This window comes from Podarcis erhardii, assembly GCF_964252035.2.
Source record: "Podarcis erhardii genome assembly, chromosome: 1".
Taxonomy (NCBI): Eukaryota; Metazoa; Chordata; class Lepidosauria; order Squamata; family Lacertidae; genus Podarcis; species Podarcis erhardii.
Window position 1 is genome coordinate 112,559,809 of NC_138497.1, and position 17,960 is coordinate 112,577,768.

Below are 17,960 nucleotides of genomic sequence, written 5' to 3' on the forward strand. Positions count from 1 at the left end.
CTGGGACTTGTCTGTCCATTCCCAACAGCAAAGGCTGGTGGACTGGTTGGCTGCGATCCCTTGCCCGCTTGCTTGCTTGTTTACTCGAAGGCCGCCTCAGCTCCTGGCAACCAGCATCCCCTGGTCAGTCCCAGCGGCACCATTTGCCTGCAGCGCTTGTAGCCAGGGCTGCTGCAACAAATTGTTTAATGTCTGGATAAGATATAAAGACTTATTGGAAAATAAAACCCCAAGGTGGTTGTCACCAATGGAAGCAAAAGCTCTTAAAAGACTCAATATGGAGGCCAAATGGCCGAAGTATTGGGAAATATTGGAACAAGAAGGAGACAAACTGAAACTGCAGAGTTTTGAGAAATTAAAAGATAAAGTGCGAGATTGGCTTCATTATTTTCAAATAAGAGAGGCATACAATTCGGACAAAAAAATTGGCTGCAAACAGAACTATTAGAACCCAAAACTAAGATATTATCAAGAATGTATATCTTGCTGTTAAAATGGAATACACAGGATGAAACGGTTAAATCAGCTATGATTAAATGGGCACAAGATATTGGTCATAATATTATGTTTGTTGACTGGGAACAGTTGTGGACCACCGGTATGAAATTTATGGCATGTAATGCCCTAAGAGAGAATATTATGAAAATGATGTACAGGTGGTACATGACCCCAGTCAAGCTTGCAAAAATCTATCACTTGCCCGATAATAAATGTTGGAAATGTAAAGAGACTGAAGGTACATTCTTTCACCTTTGATGGACGTGCCCAAAGATTAAGGCTTTCTGGGAAATGATCTATAGTGAAATGAAAAAGGTGTTTAAGTACACCTTCCTGAAGAAACCAGAGGCCTTTCTCCTGGGCATGGTCGGCCAATTGGTGCTAAAGAAGGATAGAACTTTTTTTATGTATGCAACAACAGCAGCAAGAATACTCATCGCGAAGTATTGGAAGACACAAGATCTACCCACCCTGGAAGAGTGGCAGATGAAGGTGATGGATTATATGGAATTAGCGGAAATGACTGGCAGAATCCGAGATCTGGGAGAAGAGTTGGTGGAAGAAGACTGGAAGAAATTTAAAGACTATCTGCAAAAGTATTACAAAATTAATGAATGTTAAAATGATGCTGGATTGAAAATAAGTGGTATTAGCAACCAAGTTAAAAAGAGTATGCAAATAAGTGAATTGATAATGGGTGAAAACATAGAATTTTGATACGTTAAGATATAGAGTTAAGATAAATAAAAGAGGGTAAGGATTTGCTGATCTGATTTTGTAAATGGGAATACAAAAAGGGAAGGTGTGAGGAGGTCAGGAAAATAAGGATATGAACTTTAAAGTTAGCAAAAGAATAATGGTTGTTTTTATTTTTTTATTTTTATTTTTAATTATTTTTTGTGCTTTGTGTATTTTTCTGTTTTGTGTCTTTTTCTTTCTTGCTGTATTTTGTTAAAAACTTTAATAAATATCTATTTTTTTTAAAAAAGGGCTGCTGCAACAAACAATCGTACAAGCCTTTTGGAGACAGAGATGCGAGAGGGCATCAGAGGAGGGAGGGAAGGAAAGAGGGACAGAGGCCAGTGTTGCCCGCGACACCCCTGACCATCATTCAAGGTACCCCAGGCTGCCACGGCCCATTTGTTGAAAACCACTGCATTACAGAGGCACAGGCAAATAAACCCCAAAACCCCACACCACCTTGTGGAGTTCCTCAGAAGTCTATTAGTGTCCCTCATTATACAAATCAGTTAATGGGGCCAACACTTTCCTGAATGATAGCTGTCCTATCTTTACTGGTCTCTCATTGGAATGCTCATGTTTGCCCTCATCTGCGCAAACCATAGTTTAGTGTAAGTGACCAGACTGGTGGGCAGAGAAGGCATGCGATTGCTTCTTCATCCCTATCTGCATGGGCCATATCAGGGAGAAGTACCATCCAATTCAGCGTAAATTAACCTTTCGTATACAAAGTTCATATGTACTAACATGAATTTTCAGTTTTGAAGGGCATTGATCATATTGCTAAAATGGTTAGGTTACATTATACTTCTGGTAAAAACAGTCTGATCCCAGTCCTCCCAGAATCCAGAATGCATCTCCAGGCTACTCTGAGTTTCGCCTCACCAGAAGGCTTAATTTGAAACTTAAATCCCATTCATGTGTGTACCTGGCACCAAACTTTGTGACAACCAGTTTGAGTGCAGTTCTGAGCTGTGAAAACATATTTAAGGGCTTGGTGTTTTCTCTCTCTATTTCCACATATCTGGAGCCCAGCTTCTCAGAAATTTGCTTAAGGCTATATTCTCTCCATTAACTGTATAGTGATACAGAAGGCAAGTTTCTATTTTAAGACATATTAGTTTTGCTTCCACCAAATTATAGCCTAGTACAAATCTCTTCGTATTTAATTCTGGGGTTTTTTGTTTTATTTTTTGTAAGAGGGTTTTCCAGCAAGAATACTGTATTCTGTTCTAGAATATTCTGTTGTGGCATAGACCACAGCCATGAACCCACACAAAAGTGATTGATTGGCTGTCAGTCAATGTCATATCTAAGGAAAGCAGCCAGAGTGGAAAATATTTGCACATGGAATTGTTAATCGTCACATCATGCCATGAAACCTGTGAATAGATCCAACCTGCATTGTAAGAAGAATTGATTGAAATAGTAGCATTTTCCTTCTTCTGGTATTCTGTTATTGCATATTGTGTTCTGAATTTTTGCTTAACTCATACAAGTTGCATAATATTAGAGCTTAGAAAATTGAAGTGGCTGCATTTCCTATGTTGCAAACACAGTAATGAATTATGAAAACTGCTTTCTAGGCATCAAATAAATGAACAGTGTGGATCTTTATATAGCCAAAACTGCACCATCCACTCGCAACGGGGGAAGTACCAGCAGGCTCAAGAGATGCCCCCCCTCAAAGTACCAAAGAGGTGCAAAAAATATTTGGGGGGGAGGGGAGTTCAATGAAGGGGGCAAAACCAACAAAACAGACAAATGAGGTCTGAGCATGCTCAGTAGTCACAGAATGCTCCTTGACAGTTGAAGGAAGGGGAGGGTGTAAAACCAGGAGAGGGGAAATGGAATGAGGCATGGCTGGCTAAAATCCAGAACAGAAGGACTCTCTACACTGCAACATTTTGTTGCATGTCCTACTTGTGCAACCAAATACTTTGTAAATATATGCATTACTTACTCTGGTTTGCAGATGCCGTTATCTGGTGGGGAAAACAAATACATCCTATAGTTAGCATTCTTTGAAAATTAATCCATACTCCTAGACACACAAACACACACACACGGCCATTTTAATTATGTACAGGCAGTGTTTAATTAAAGAGAACTCAAAGAGTTCGTACAAAAATCCCAGTAAGATCCAAAATGGACCAAGTTGGAATGATTCATGTTGGAGATCTGATTCTACAAACCAATTCCCAAAACAGGTTCAGGAAATGGAAAGAGACATAACTTAGTGGTGGAGCCAATGTTTTGCATGCAGAAGATCCCACAGAATTGTATCATCTTGCCATTGCTAACCAAAGACTGACTAGGTTCAGGCACAGGAGTGCTTGTATGTCAAGGTCAGAACAAGGCTCTGTTTTTGTTTTTTAAGATGCTTCTATTATTACAAAACACTGGGAAAATTCCCACTATATTAAAATGGCTGCTGTGTTTTATTCTTTATGTGTATTTATCCAGGCTCCTATTCCACTTAGGAATAAGTTAAAAAGCAACTCTGAAACAACATAAAATAATAAGCATGATATTGCTGGGGGCGGGGGGGGGGGATAAATCTAATGCAGAAAATACCACATCAAGATGGGGCAGCTGGTTGCTCCATTTCAAAATTCTGAGACCTAATCTTGCCTGCTCATCACCTCTGCTGCTACCTCTTCCTCTTTCTCTAGCTAAGAAAGGTAGCACTCCGCAACCAAGTTTCTGAGATGCTCAAAAAGAGAATATCCGTCTTGGGACCAACCACAACCCCTGCAAACTGGTCTATTGCACACTGGAACTTGGGGAAGAGGACAATCCTCTTGAGCTGCATATCCTCCTTCCACGTCTTGCCAGATAATTTGTTAACTTTTCCACCCAGAGCAAGAGGAGGAGTTAGCAGTAGTGAGTGGGCAAGCAAATACTCTCCCCCCCCTCCGCCACCCAAAAAAACCCCAAGAGCTTGGGATGATATGAGCAAATGGGTCTTGAAGAGATTTACTGACATGTGTCTAAAGTCAAGAGGTATATAAAATGGAAAACATCATACGTGATTCTTCCGGCTCAAAGCCATAGTTGTCTTCTCCGATTTTCTTAATACTGCGCAAAGTAACTGGCTCGGGCATGATCTTCCTCTTTATGCTGCTAAATAATGATGATGATAATGATAATAATGTATCCCAACTTTGCAAACCAAATGACAATTTTCTAAAGCTCTCTTTTGTACTTGTATGATTTCACTGAGTAAAATGAAATGAAATTCTTATAAGTCAGTAGGTCCATGGTTCAGCTCCACTTTACTTACTTACTTACTTACTTACTTACTTATTTACTTACCCACTTACTTAAAATAAATCTGAGTAGGTCCATGGTTCAGCTTCACTTTACTTACTTACTTACCTACTTATTTAAAATAACTCTGAGCTTCAGCTTGACAACTTCCAGTATGAGTTACAATTAGTCTTTTTTAAAAAGAAAAGAAAACCACAGCAATTTACATTGCTAGACAGCTCTATCCCCCCCCCCACCACATAACTAAATGGTGGCAGTGGTCTAAATATTTTGATGGGGCCCTGGGGTAGCTGTTGCTGAAAAATAAAGTGAAGGCCTTCATTTGCACCCTTACCTAAGCCTCAGAATATTCCACCCCTCATGCAGAATAGTCTGAATATAAGGCTGACCCTATCATGTGACAGAGGGAGGCAGCTGCCTCAGGCAACAGATTTGGGGTGTCATGAAAAGCAGCAAATTGCTACCTATTTAATTAATTATTGCTGCATTTTTATTTATTTTTTTACCACCTGGTAGCGGCATTTGTGTAATTGTGAAGAGATAACTCAATGGAGGGCAAGGGGGAGTATTTTGCTGCTCTGCCTCAGGTAGCAAAATTGCCTTGGACCAGTCCTGCCCAAATAACTGCCATTATCATAGTTCTTTATTCAATTTATTAGGGGGGCTTTTTTTGCCATGGCAACGCAAAGCAACTTATAGTATTTTTAAAATTTTAAACACACACACACATTAAAGTTATCATTAAAAAAAACCTAAAAGACCATTCTATTTTTTTATTTAAAAAGCTAGATTAAAACATCCCACTCATACAAAAAAGGCCATAGATAATTAAAAACCAAAGGCCTGATGTCTAAGTATTTAATTCGTTCCGGAGGTCCGTACTTAACCTGAAACTGTTCTTAACCTGAAGCACCACTGTAGCTAATGGGGCCTCCCGCTGCCGCAGCGCCGCCGATGCACGATTTCTGTTCTCATCCTGAAGCAAAGTTCTTAATCTGAAGCACTATTTATGAGTTAGCAGAGTCTGTAACCTGAAGCATATGTAACCTGAAGCATATGTAACCTGAGGTACCACTGTATGTAACAGCAGTTTCACCAGCTTGCAGATCTGCCCGTAGCTACCCTGACCTAAGACATTTCCTGTGCCTTTAAGGTTTAAATTCTATGCACTCTTACATGGGAGAAGTAAGTGGGTAAGTAGAAGGAAGAATCACAGCAGAAGTCACTTGGCCCACTTCAGTACTGAAGTGATAGGCGAAAACATACTTAAGTGTTGCACAGAGGGGAAAATTCAACTGAGGGTACAGCAGCCACCCCAGAATTCATAATCAGCATAAAAACAGAGACCTGACTTGTCCCCCTCCCCAACCACCCCCATTAACAAATGGTCTTTGTTCTTCTATAGGAATTTTGAGTTCTGTTAGCGAATAACAGCATCATCATCATCATCATCACCACCACCACTGTAATAAAATAACAGTTTAAGACAATGACTTTAAGTAGGCTTTTAAAGAACACTCATGCTTACAAGTATAAATATTTGTTCCCAGTAGGAAAAAGAGTAGCTGCAGCGTATTATATCAGAAAACTGTTGCAACAAGGAAGAGATATCAACATATTCCAGTTCCGCTGTTCCAATCCAATTTAGATTCCTCCTTCCCAACACACACCTCTGCTTTTAAATAAAACTTAAAATATCAAGTGATGCAGTCATGGATCTCCTATATCTATTTGGCCATAAAATACTCAGTTAATATAGCAAATTCATCTTGTGCCCAGGAGTATTTGAAATAGTTATTTCAAATTATTACTTATTCTATAACCTAGTAAAACAAGAGTTTCAGAAAAAAGCAGCTTAGCTTAACACTTTTCACAGAATGTTCCTTTATTTCCTTAATTACTGTTGAGACCATTACAATCTAGTCACAGTATATTTTGTAATTTATTTAAGTTGCCGAGGTGCATGTTCTTATTGTTTTATCCAAAGCTAACATTGTAAAAATACATATATTTTTCCTCACCAGTTGAAGTAAAAAGAGGAAGAAACAGAGAAACAAGCTCCAAGGATCCTATGGAGTGAAATTAGTCAACAGTTTGTACATCCATTTTCAACACCCATCAGCTTTCAATGTAGTAACCCATTTATCAAGAGTTAAGCCTCTAAGTAGTCAGAGACTATTTACACAAAGGTCAGTAACCGAGTGGTCCTCAGAGTTCATTGACATTCAGTGTAGAATTTTAACTTGAGTAAAATTATCATACAGCTGAACAGCAAAATGAGAAAATAGAAATCTTTGAAAAACTACAACAAATGTCTTATGCAGTCTCAGAAAGGCAACATTATAATAATTCTTGATTAAAGGTCAACAATGAAGTCTTATGTATGTGGAATGGGTACAAAAAACAAAAACAAATGTCTTATGCAGTCTCAGAAAGGCAACATTATAATAATTCTTGATTAAAGGTCAACAATGAAGTCTTATGTATGTGGAATGGGTACAAAAATCACTTTGAAAGTCCATCTCTAAATCTGAAGCTAAAAATCTTTGTTCCTTTCCCAAAATTTGCACAGCATTCATTCTTTATCTTTCTCAGCAGCTTTATCTTTTCTAAGCAGCTAACTAGCCAGGAAGCTTCACAAAGTTCCCCTTTGATTCAACCTAGGCTGGAAGCATTTTTGAAACCTTTCAAGAGAAGTCATTTATGGGTTCACCACCCACAACAACGTTTGACCGAAGCAGTAAGAGGTCTTCTTTGGTGTGAATAGTAGAAACCCCCTTCTGGAGCTCATGGAGCCCCAATGGAGACCTTACCAATTAGGAGCCAACAACAAAAGCTCTGAGCTATATGTGTATCATCAGTGTGTTGCCAATACACAGGTGACCTTTCATTTGGCCGCTGAACATTGGTGTGTGATGCAACTGGTTTCTCCAGAAGCAGCTTAGTCATGCTGGCCACATGACCTGGCAAAACTGTCTGCGGACAAATCCCGGCTCCCTTGGCCTGTAAAGCGAGATGAGCGCACAACCCCAAAGTCGTTCGCGACTGGACTTAACTGTCAGGGGTCCTTTTTACAAATGAGCTTGGTCTTGCTTCACAATAAAGGCAATGCTGTGTGTGTGGTGGTACTCATTGGTACAGAGTACTATCACCTTTCTTTCCCTTTTGGCTACCCATGGCAGCCATGTTCTGCTGGCGCCCATGGTGCTTTCATCAACAGATGAATATCAGTGCCTCATTTTTTAGAAAAGCAAGCAAGCCAACAAACAAAACTAAGTAAAACTAAGGTTCCAGCTAGTTCCTGTCACCAAACTGTGGAGGGAGCCACACCTACCCAGGGTGGGCATTTCTATTACAAACCAGGCATCTTATATCACCCAATTATCACCACCACGAACTAGTGGCTCTAACGGCAGCTGCACTTACTTTGTAACTACAGTGGTACGTCGGGTTACATATGCTTCAGGTTACATACGCTTCAGGTTGCAGACTCCGCTAACCCATAAATCAGGCTCCGGCGGCGCAGCAGCAGCAGGAGTCCCCATTAGCTAAAGTGGTGCTTCAGGTTAAGAACAGTTTCAGGTTAAGAACGGACCTCTGGAATGAATTAAGTACTTAACCTGAGGTACCACTGTACCATATCCCATCACATTACACAACTCAGAAATGTTGCAAGGCGTGAGATCTAGAGCAAAAGTCACAGCTGCACTGCTTCCCACAGTTTTATGACATTTGAAAAAGGAAACATGACACACACAGGAAGCACAGCCTTCCAAGAACCAATTAATTCTTAGGAAATGACCTCGTGTAGCGATGGGCTGACATCAAGCCTGCTCACTTCAGAAATGACAGTCTTCATCAACAAATATTTGTGTGTGCAGAGAAGAATCATAGCTACATTACCATATATTGTATTGTATTCCTTCTCTTTCTTCCGCCCACCTTTTTCACTTTATTTTGTACCACTGCAAACTTTAAAATATTAATACAGTTGTACCTTGGATCCCAAAAGCCTTGGTACTTGGACGTTTTGGTTCCCGAACGCCACAAACCCGGATGTGAGTGTTCCAATTTGTGAACGTTCTTTGGAACCCAGACGTCCGATGGGCCTTCCGCGGCTTCTGATTGGCTGCAGGAGCTTTGGTTTCCAAACATTTTGGAAGTTGAATGGACTACCAGAACGGGTTCCATTTGACTTCCGAGGTACATCTGTACTAATGATATCGTAGAGTTGGCAAAGGTTATACTCTGATACGGCAGTGGTGTCTTGGTGGGAAGGGCTGTAGTTCACTGGTAGAGCATCTACTTTGAAAGTCCCAGGTTCAAACCTTGGCATCTCTAGGGAATTTCTCATCTGGAACCTTGGAGAACTGCTGCCAGTCAGTGAAAACAATATGGAGCTTATACTGGTCTGACTCAGTATAAGGCACCACCCTATATTCTTGTGGTGAATATGGGGGAAAAATGAACACCATGTTGGAAAGTATTTGTTTGAAAGGGAGTGGTATTAAAATGAGAGAACAATCGCTCTCAGGGTGTACACTGGCTGCCAGTCTCCTCACTTGCTGCATCAGGTGAAGATTACTTCATTTGATCAGTATTTCTGCCCTACTCTGCAAGTTAAATATAGAATCACGATTGATCACACATTTACCTCATGTTCACCAAAGGGAAATGGCTTCCCTGTGTAATAATGACTGACCCAAAGAATTGTTTTTTCTTCCTAGCTCCTGTGGCAAGAACTCCTATGCCTTTAAAAGCCAAAAGGCAGCTAGAAATTCAGTAGGTGAGGGTTTTTTCTATAAGGGGAAGATTAAGTGAATTGGGTGGGGGTGGGGAACCCTCTTTCTGCCTTTCCTGCCTGCAGGGCACAACATTTATTTATTTACCTAATTTATATTTTGCCCTTAATCCGAAGAGCTCAGGGCGGTTCACAAGATAAAAATACAGAATAAAAAGCACAAAACAAATAGTTAAAAGAAAAACAAAATAATAATCTCCCTCTCCCACAAACACATTTAAAAGACTGTAGAATATGAATCAACCAAAATTCCTAGCATAAAAGGGTAATGTGATTATCATTCCTGACAGACTGTACTATTATTGTTCCCTGATGGACAGTATAGTTTGGTTCTATGTTTGTTGAAACTTGAATATTCAATTCATCCTCTAGCTCAGATTGGAGACCTCACTGGGTTCTGTACTAATGGTGGGTCACAGGGGTGCCAACTTGAACAAAATATTTGGGGGGGGGGTCCCAGGCAAGCCCCACCTCACATAATCAATCACAAGACACAGTGCACACCCAGCATTGGAATGACAATGCATAGCTGTCAATGTTTCCCTTTTTTAAAGGGAAATTCCTTATTCCGAATAGGATTCCTCACAAGAAAAGGGAAAAGTTGACAGCTATGTGACAATGCCTATCATGGGGGGGGGGCTTGCCCCCTCAAATATTTTTTTTTTGAGGGGGTCAAAGGGATTTTGGCCCCTAGGAGTTGGCTCCTATGGTGGGTCAAAAGCTCAACAGATGGCTGATATTTTTTTTACCTGGGGAGCATGGAGCTATTTAGTGGGCTAAAGGTGCCACTCATCCCCCTTATGTCTTTTTTTTTGTGGCTGTTACAAGAGTTTCAAAATGGCAGCAACAGTCCTGCTGGTGCTCATCTTGGTGGCCACCAGCTGGTAGCTGTGGAACCACTGGTCTCACCATTCAGCAAAGTGACGTGGCGTGTGAGGGTTGAGGTTAGAAGCGGCAGTCTCCTGCCGTTTCCTCGTGAGCTCCCTCGCCATTTGCTATGTTGAAGAAGAGAACTGTGAGTGCTATGCTCAGTAACCCTAAGCTAGCCTTCTGTGGTAGAAAATGGCAGCGCTGAAGTAAGAGTCCACTTCCAGTTCAGTCAGCTTCTTCAGAGATTGCTGCAGGAAGCAAAATCGCTTTGGCCTAGAATGCCATGTTTTGCCTAGAATGGCAGAGGTGTCCTACAATGAAGTTGGAAATGGGGAGACTTAACCCTGAGAGATGTAAACAAGCATTGTTTAGGATGCTAATGGTGCCAGCCAGAAGGAGGTTTTTGTCTTGCCAGAGCTGATAACCAACCAGAGCAGGGCTTACTGTGTTCCCCAAGTTGTTGCTGGACATGATTCCTATGATGTCCATTGGCCATGCTAACTGAGACTGATAGGAGGTGGAATCCAGGTTACCAGTTTGTTTTGTTTTGTTTTGTTTCTCCCGCCCTCCAGTTTGCAATGGAACTCCCATGGTGGCTCACAAAAATATAACACCACCATTAAAATACAGTAATTTTAAATAATTGGCTAAATTATTTAATTCACTTGAAGGAAGTATTACTCATTTACACCAGTACTGTGACCCTTGACTCTGGACTGTGTGTTTCGTAGCTGAGTGTGACTCATTGCCAAACTGAATGCACCTGTACAACATAAATGACTTATGTAATCAACAATGTGACTCATGAGATCTGCAATTTGTTTATGACTTGAGTCAGAAGGCACTCATTGTGATGCCTTAATTTAAAAAGTCAAAAGGTGGTTCTGTGCAGGAATCATCTTTAGAAGATTGCCAGGGAAGAAGGAGAGAGAGAGAGAACACACAACAAGTTTTTGGACTAGCTGTACTTGTAAGGCGCACCTTTAACAGCCAACCTGCCAACATATTTTCTTCAACTGAGTAGGTAGGTACCAATTCCATATTTGGGATGCAAGCATTTTACTAATTGGTGTAATGTAGTGGCTGTAAAAGTGTGAGTTATGAGATGGTGATCCTCTGGTTCAAATTTCCATACTGTCATGGACTCACCTGGAAGCCTTATACAAGCCAAAGCAACAAAGAGTATTGTAGCACCTAAAAAAACCCCAACAAACGTAAGCTGTTGTGGGCTTTTAAGTCAGCCATAGCCTCCTAGACACCCAGTCCCCTGTAACGCAGGGACCATAATGTTGCAATGACAGAGATAATGCATAGCAAGTACTTTGGGAACTTAGGGCAACACGGTATATAATTATTATTGCTATTAATTATTTTAACTTCTCCTTACTGATATGGATAGCCTCACTTAACAGGGTAGAAAATGAAGCATACTGTATGGGCATGTCGGTCTGTCTGACTATCCACCCATCCTTCTTGCTGGGTTGTGAACGATTAAATCAAGCTCTATGAAACTATGAATGAAATCAATGGGTATGACTGACTCCCGTCAATTGTTTCAATGGGTCTACTCTATTATTTACTTATTATTATTGTTACTTATCATTTCCTTTAATATTTACAAATGCTGTTGGGAAAGAAAGGAGATTCTTCCAAATTATTGCCTGGCAACCCTACGCTGATTCCATAGGGACTTTGAGTTGCCACCTTTCCCATGACATACGCACATGCCCTCACACTCCCTCACTCATGCAATGGGAAACATTTTCCACCCCCCTTTTCTGGTTTCATCTGCTCTTTCAGCCAGCTCTCTGGCCTTGCGGTGCGGCTTTTATACACCAGGTCCATCTACTGGAGGTCTTTAATGCCTATCTGATAGGCAAAGCCCCATTTGCTAAATTTCTAAATAATCATTGCACCACCCCCTGAATTTCTACCTCTTAAAAGAGAACTGGGGGGGGAGATACCCAACAACTCCTGATTCAACCAAAAGCCTTTGTCAAGAGGTCAGGAGAAAAAGATTCCCAAGGGATGAACATGGTAGGGCTCTGTTAAATTGTTGGGTTCATTTTCTCCAGGCTCCTGGGAGGGAGCAAGGATTAGGAAGGGACTGTTAGGACATTGTCTGAATAATACAGTTTACACGGAAAGGGGGAGGATATTAGGATATTGATGTTCCATTCTAGCTTGCTGGGAACTTCCATTTGTGTATAGCTTTTGCTTTACACTTCTTGCTCTTGAACATGAAGGAGAGCAGACATGTTTTCTTTGTCCTGATCTATGCTGAATAAACTGCTTGTAAATATGCTTTACATATGCCTCTGAAAGGCTTCTGAAGCTCTGAGTCGCTGATTGATGCAGAACCAAGGGCTGGAGTTCGACCGGCAACCAGGCGGTGGGCTGGAACCAGCTGGGGGCTTGCCAATTGCCCCCATTCCCTCAGACGCATCACCACAGGGGCTCGGTTCAGTTCAGATTTGAATGCGAACCTACCTACTTCTCATTTTCAAAAACAATATGCAAACTGAAACACAGCTGTCTTTTGAAATGTGCACTGATCCACATTTTGTGATGCATTTCTCCTGCCAAATGATGTATACAAAAATTATTGTAGCACAAAGAAAGGGAGGGAGGGAGGGAACAGGGGTTGGACCATGAGCATCCATGAAGGGGATGAGCAGTCGTTTCCCACTAGTAAACCATAATTCCCAGAATTCTTTGTTAAACCAGAGTATGTTTCTAGCCTTTGTAGACCCTGAGATATGGGACAAAACGAACAATTGTGGTTTGTCTTTCTTTTGTGTGTGAAGCTACCCTGCTCTCCCCCCTTTCAAGCATTTTACTCTCCACTAGAAAGGTGCCTGTGGACACCCATAAATGGAAGAATTTGGAGAGGAACCAAGGAAGAGGGGAATCAGAGCGAAAAAAGAATATAAAGGAAAGGAAGAAGGAAGCAATTTAGAATGAAAGATAAAGCTAGGAAGAAAGTAGATGTGGGTTGCATTGCTCTGTGTGTGCGCGCACACCCACACACCCAAGGATGAGTATGAGAGAGAGGTGTGTTTGTTTCTAGGAATGTTGGCTCATTTCCTTGAGTGATCTGCTTCGCAAGGGCATGTGATCTTCACTCCATGGATTCATAGGATTTGTGACATCACTAGAGCTTGCCTTGTGACATCACCAGGCCCTGCCATGTGAGCCCCAGGCTTTTGGATGCTGGAGACCAGGGAACCTCAAGGGCACTAGATCTGCTACACTCGCTCTGCCCTGCCAGGGAAGGAACATGGGAGTTGTGTCAGCAACCGCTGGGTGGATCCAACAGTCAGCTCCTTACAATCACAAGGGTGACTATTCTTGTTGTCATCTCCTTCATGATCAGTGTAGCTCACCTCTAAGTGTACATAGCTCAATGACAACCTTCTTCCTCAGATCAGGACAGCAAACAAGAAAAATTAGCATGGCATAATCTCAGAGAGGGTTGAAAACTGAAGTCCACATCTTTCTAGGTCAGGATGCCGTTAGAGGGAAAGAAACGAGTGTATATCTTGACCCTGATTTTAAACAACATTTGGATTTCTGAGACTATTTCACCCTTTCTGTGTGCTAAGTTATAATTTCTTTTTTATTCAGTCAGCAAGCTACAGAGCGGTCAAAGAAAACCCATAACTACAGAAAAGCATGTGTGAGACCAGGAAAAGAGCAATTGAGACACTCTTTCCAATCCAAAATTGTATGGCATGTAGAGGGCTCTTAAAATACAATATGAGAGGCTTTCATATTTTATTTTATTCTATTTTTTGAAAAGTATTAGTTTCATGTAATCCAGAATTTGTAAAAGAAAATTCTCAGAAAGGAGGCATTGGAATGTGGCAGTAGACTAACCGAACCACTTATCTCAGACTGATTCATTGTAAATTAAAGCAATACTGAAGCCTCTAAATAAGCCAAGGAAGAGCTCTGCTCATTTATCTGTTCTCCAAAAAAGTTTCCTGTGCAAATGCAGGTCAGTGCCTTGACTGCCAGCTTGAACATGCACTGTTAAGATAAGGGAATATGATCTGAGGCACTATTCCTGGCAGGTGTGGGTGTTGAATGGGCATTCCAGGATAAACTTGGAGATGAAAAGGGAAACTCCTAAATTTACATGGATTCTTAAAAGGAAATGCTGGTAGGTGAAGCCAGAGCCAATGAAAAGAAGAGCTAGCCCGATTAGTTGTAAGATCATAGAATCTTAGAGATAGGAAGGAACCCAAGGGTCATCTAGTCCAACCCCCTGCAGTGCAGGAATCTCAGCTAAAGCATCCGTGACAGATGGCCATCCAACCTCTGCTTAAAAACCCCCAAGGAAGGAGAGTCCAGCACCTCTTGTTTGTTCCACTGTCAAACAGCTCTTACTGTCAGAAGTTCTTCCTGATGTTGAGTCAGAATCTTCTTTCTTGTAACATTAATCCATTGGTTCGAGTCCTGCCCTGCAGAGCAGGAGAAAACAAGCATACTCCCTCTTCCGTGTCACAGCCCTTAAGATATTTGAAGGTAGCTATCATATCTCCTCTCAGTCTCCTCTTTTCCAGGCAAAACATACCCAGCTCCTTCAAGCGTTCTTCAAGGCAGGTGTTGAGGGGCTGATGAGGTAGTTCTCCATTAGCCCTAATTCGTCTCCACTGGCTCATGCAGACTGTCAAGTACCATATTTTTTGCTCTATAAGACTCACTTTTTCCCTCCTAAAAAGTGAGGGGAAATGTGTGTGCGTCTTATGGAGTGAATGCAGGCTGCGCAACTATCCCAGAAGCCAGAACAGCAAGAGGGATTGCTGCTTTCACTGCGCAGCGATCCCTCTTGCTGTTCTGGCTTCTGAGATTCAGAATATTTTTTGTTTGTTTGTTTTCCTCCTCCAAAAACTAGGTGCGTCTTGTGGTCTGTTGCGTCTTATAGAGCAAAAAATACGGGTACTTTGTGTACAGCAAAAAAAATAGGTTTGTGCGATTAAAGTGGATTAAAACGCTTTGTTGCCCTTGTGCGAAAAACCCACTTTTTGCAGTTAGGAAAGTGATGAAGAAATGCCTTGAACAGTGTGGAATGCATGAATGATTGATTGGTGAGAAGGTGAATATACGGCCCGTAAGCGAATCAGGGTGACTGTAAAAAGGGATTGGACAGATTTGTGGAGAATAAGGATATGAATGGCTACTGGTCCAGTCTCAGAGGCAGTACAGCTCTGAACACCAGCTCCTTGAGATTGTGAGCAGGAAAGGGCTCTTGTGCTCAGGTCTTGGTATCTGGTTGGCTGCTGTGAGAACAGAATGCTGAACTAGATGGGCCTCTGGTTTTATCCAGCAGCCAGGCTCCTCTTATGTGTGTTTGAAAAGAGAACAGAGAGTTTTAAAGGGTTTCCCCTTCCCTGAAGAAGTGAGAGGAGACTGAGAAGCATTTATCCTTCTTCCATTTAAAAAAAGAGGAAGTAATGAAGCTGAAAAACCTTACTTGTCTGAGAAAAGCTGCCTGGATGATCTAAAATAAATTTTAGATAAAAAAAAAATGGGGGATTTTGAAACAAACGGAAGTTGAGGAATGTCATGCTACTTGGGGAGGATATAAGAAGAGAGCCTATTCAATTGCGGCTCTGAAGTCGTAGCAGGCACACCCTTCAAGCGAGGTCTGCCTGTGTTCCTCCTGGGTCTCCTTTCGCAGGCAAGTGAAAACATTTTTATTTCACCAGGCGTTTGGGATGTAACTGGAGGTGTGCTTTAACTGTTGCTTTGTTATCAACAACTTTCGTAACTGTGTATCTGCATGCAAACTGTTCTGAGGGGTTGGAATTGTATCGAATGTTCAATATTTGCAGGGAATGACACAATTGGTGGATTATTTTCCTTGCAGGGTAGAACAAATTTATATGTTTGTTTGTTTGTTTGTTTGTTTGTCTGTCTGTCTGTCTGTCTGTCTGTCTGTCTTTTAAAATTCTTGTTTATTTATTTTAAATAGCGTTATAACACCCCTTGCCAAATTTGGATTCAGGATAGTTTGCAATGACTTCCAGATGTCGTTGGATTCCCAACTCCTGTCATAGCCAACTATTGTTCATGCTGGCTGGAGCTGAAGGGTCATAGATTCCCCGCCCTTGTTTTACACCATTAACAGTACAACCCTATACATACCTACTCGGAAGTAGCTTCCATTGAGTTCAGTGGGTTTTCTTCCAGAATTGCAGTCTAAAATGGCAGAAAGCTATAAACTACCGTATACAATTAAAAAACACACCCAACTACAGTGGTACCTCGGGTTAAGAACTTAATTTGTTCTGGAGGTCCGTTCTTAATCTGAAACTGTTCTTAACCTGAAGCACCACTTTAGCTAATGGGGCCTCCTGCTGCCGCCGCGCCGCTACCGTGCGGTTTCTGTTCTCATCCTGAAGCAAAGTTCTTAACCCAAGGTACTATTTCTGGGTAAGTGGAGTCTGTAACCTGAAGCATCTGTAACCCGAGGCTCATAACATACTAGTCCGTAGTGAGTGTTGCAAACTTATTTCAGATCTGTGCGAGCTTACTAAATAGCAGCTGTATTGTTCTGTAATTATTTCACCAATAGGTTGACTGCATCTTTGCGAGCGAAATTCCGGAGGAAGTGAGGACAGACAGCCACATCTACCTATTCTGTTCCGCAACATCGTGTGTGCAATGTCCTGCTTTTAAAATGAGTCCTGCCACACAGAGGGAACTAATCTGAGAAGATAAGCAAACAGCATATTGATCCAGTCAGATCATATAGGAGGAGAAACACCCTTTCCCTAAGGAGCCACAGCCAGCATGACAGAGGTAAATGTATAAATGGATTCTGTTTTGTTTTGCACTCTTTAGTTTTCAGCCAGCCTCCGAAACAGGTGATTGCTTTATGCTGCTGTAAGTCTATGCGTACTAGTGATCTGAAGCCATGGCACTGAAGAAGTCAAGCTAGCAATGCCTTCAGCAGCACTGCAGAATCAGGGCAAGGAATAGGTGCACACAAGTCTGAGCTCATCTGTGAAATCTCTTGATGGCCTTGGTCAAATGATTCTTTCCCAACCTCAGTTACCTCTCTCTGATGTGATGATACTGATGTCCTTGTTGTGAGGATGGGTGAAGTAATAGTTGTAATTAATTCTGTGCTGTGGAAATGTTAAAGGCATGCTCGTTCCAGGCTGACGGCATATGGTGGAGTCAGCATGCTGAATGAGCTAAGCACAGCTGGGTCTGGAAAGTGTGCATAAAAATGCATTTAGACTAGGGAGGGTGACTTGAACAGGTGCATAGATTAGGCAAAACTGCATTAAAACATGCATATTTTGAGAAATGCATGTTAAAAAGCTGGTGAACTTTTCATAACGGCATTTCCCCCCTAAATAAATAAATATATATCACAGACTGATGCAGAAATGTTAGAAACATATATAATTGTAGACCTCCAAGTATTATAAGACATTAAAAGACTATCTGATCCAACCATTGATGGAGGTCTGTAATGAAATTATGGAAGGGAAGAAGGCGCCGGAATCGTGGAAGGAAGCTTTTATCACATTGATACCAAAATCTGAAGCTGAAAAGACACAACTTAAAAACTATCGTCCCATCTCCCTTCTGAATGTGGATTACAAAATATTTGCAGACATTTTGGCAAGTAGATTTAAAAGAGTTCTTAATGAAGTAATTCATAAAGACCAGGCAGGCTTTCTCCCAGGCAGACATATGTTTGCAAATACTAGGAACATTATTGACGTTTTGGAACTTTTGCAAACAGATATAAATA

At 41.4% G+C, this 17,960-nt stretch overlaps 2 protein-coding genes across 2 annotated transcripts in view; one reads left to right on the forward strand and one right to left on the reverse strand.

Moving 5' to 3' along the window:
- The window catches only part of ABCB11 (ATP binding cassette subfamily B member 11), a 50,468-nt gene extending 43,766 nt beyond the window's left edge, over nt 1-6,702 (reverse strand). Inside the window, exons 1-3 of the mRNA XM_081850301.1 lie at nt 6,534-6,702; nt 4,271-4,365; nt 3,203-3,224 (exon numbers count right to left, since the gene is read on the reverse strand). Coding sequence (XP_081706427.1) covers nt 3,203-3,224; nt 4,271-4,346 — 98 coding nt within the window. The 5' untranslated portion in view covers nt 4,347-4,365; nt 6,534-6,702. The remainder of the gene's footprint in view (nt 1-3,202; nt 3,225-4,270; nt 4,366-6,533) is intronic.
- Nucleotides 6,703-13,361: 6,659 nt separating this feature from the next.
- Nucleotides 13,362-17,960, forward strand: part of DHRS9 (dehydrogenase/reductase 9) — a 34,600-nt gene continuing 30,001 nt past the window's right edge. The window contains exons 1-2 of the mRNA XM_081851743.1: nt 13,362-13,524; nt 16,767-16,993. Coding sequence (XP_081707869.1) covers nt 16,985-16,993 — 9 coding nt within the window. The 5' untranslated portion in view covers nt 13,362-13,524; nt 16,767-16,984. The remainder of the gene's footprint in view (nt 13,525-16,766; nt 16,994-17,960) is intronic.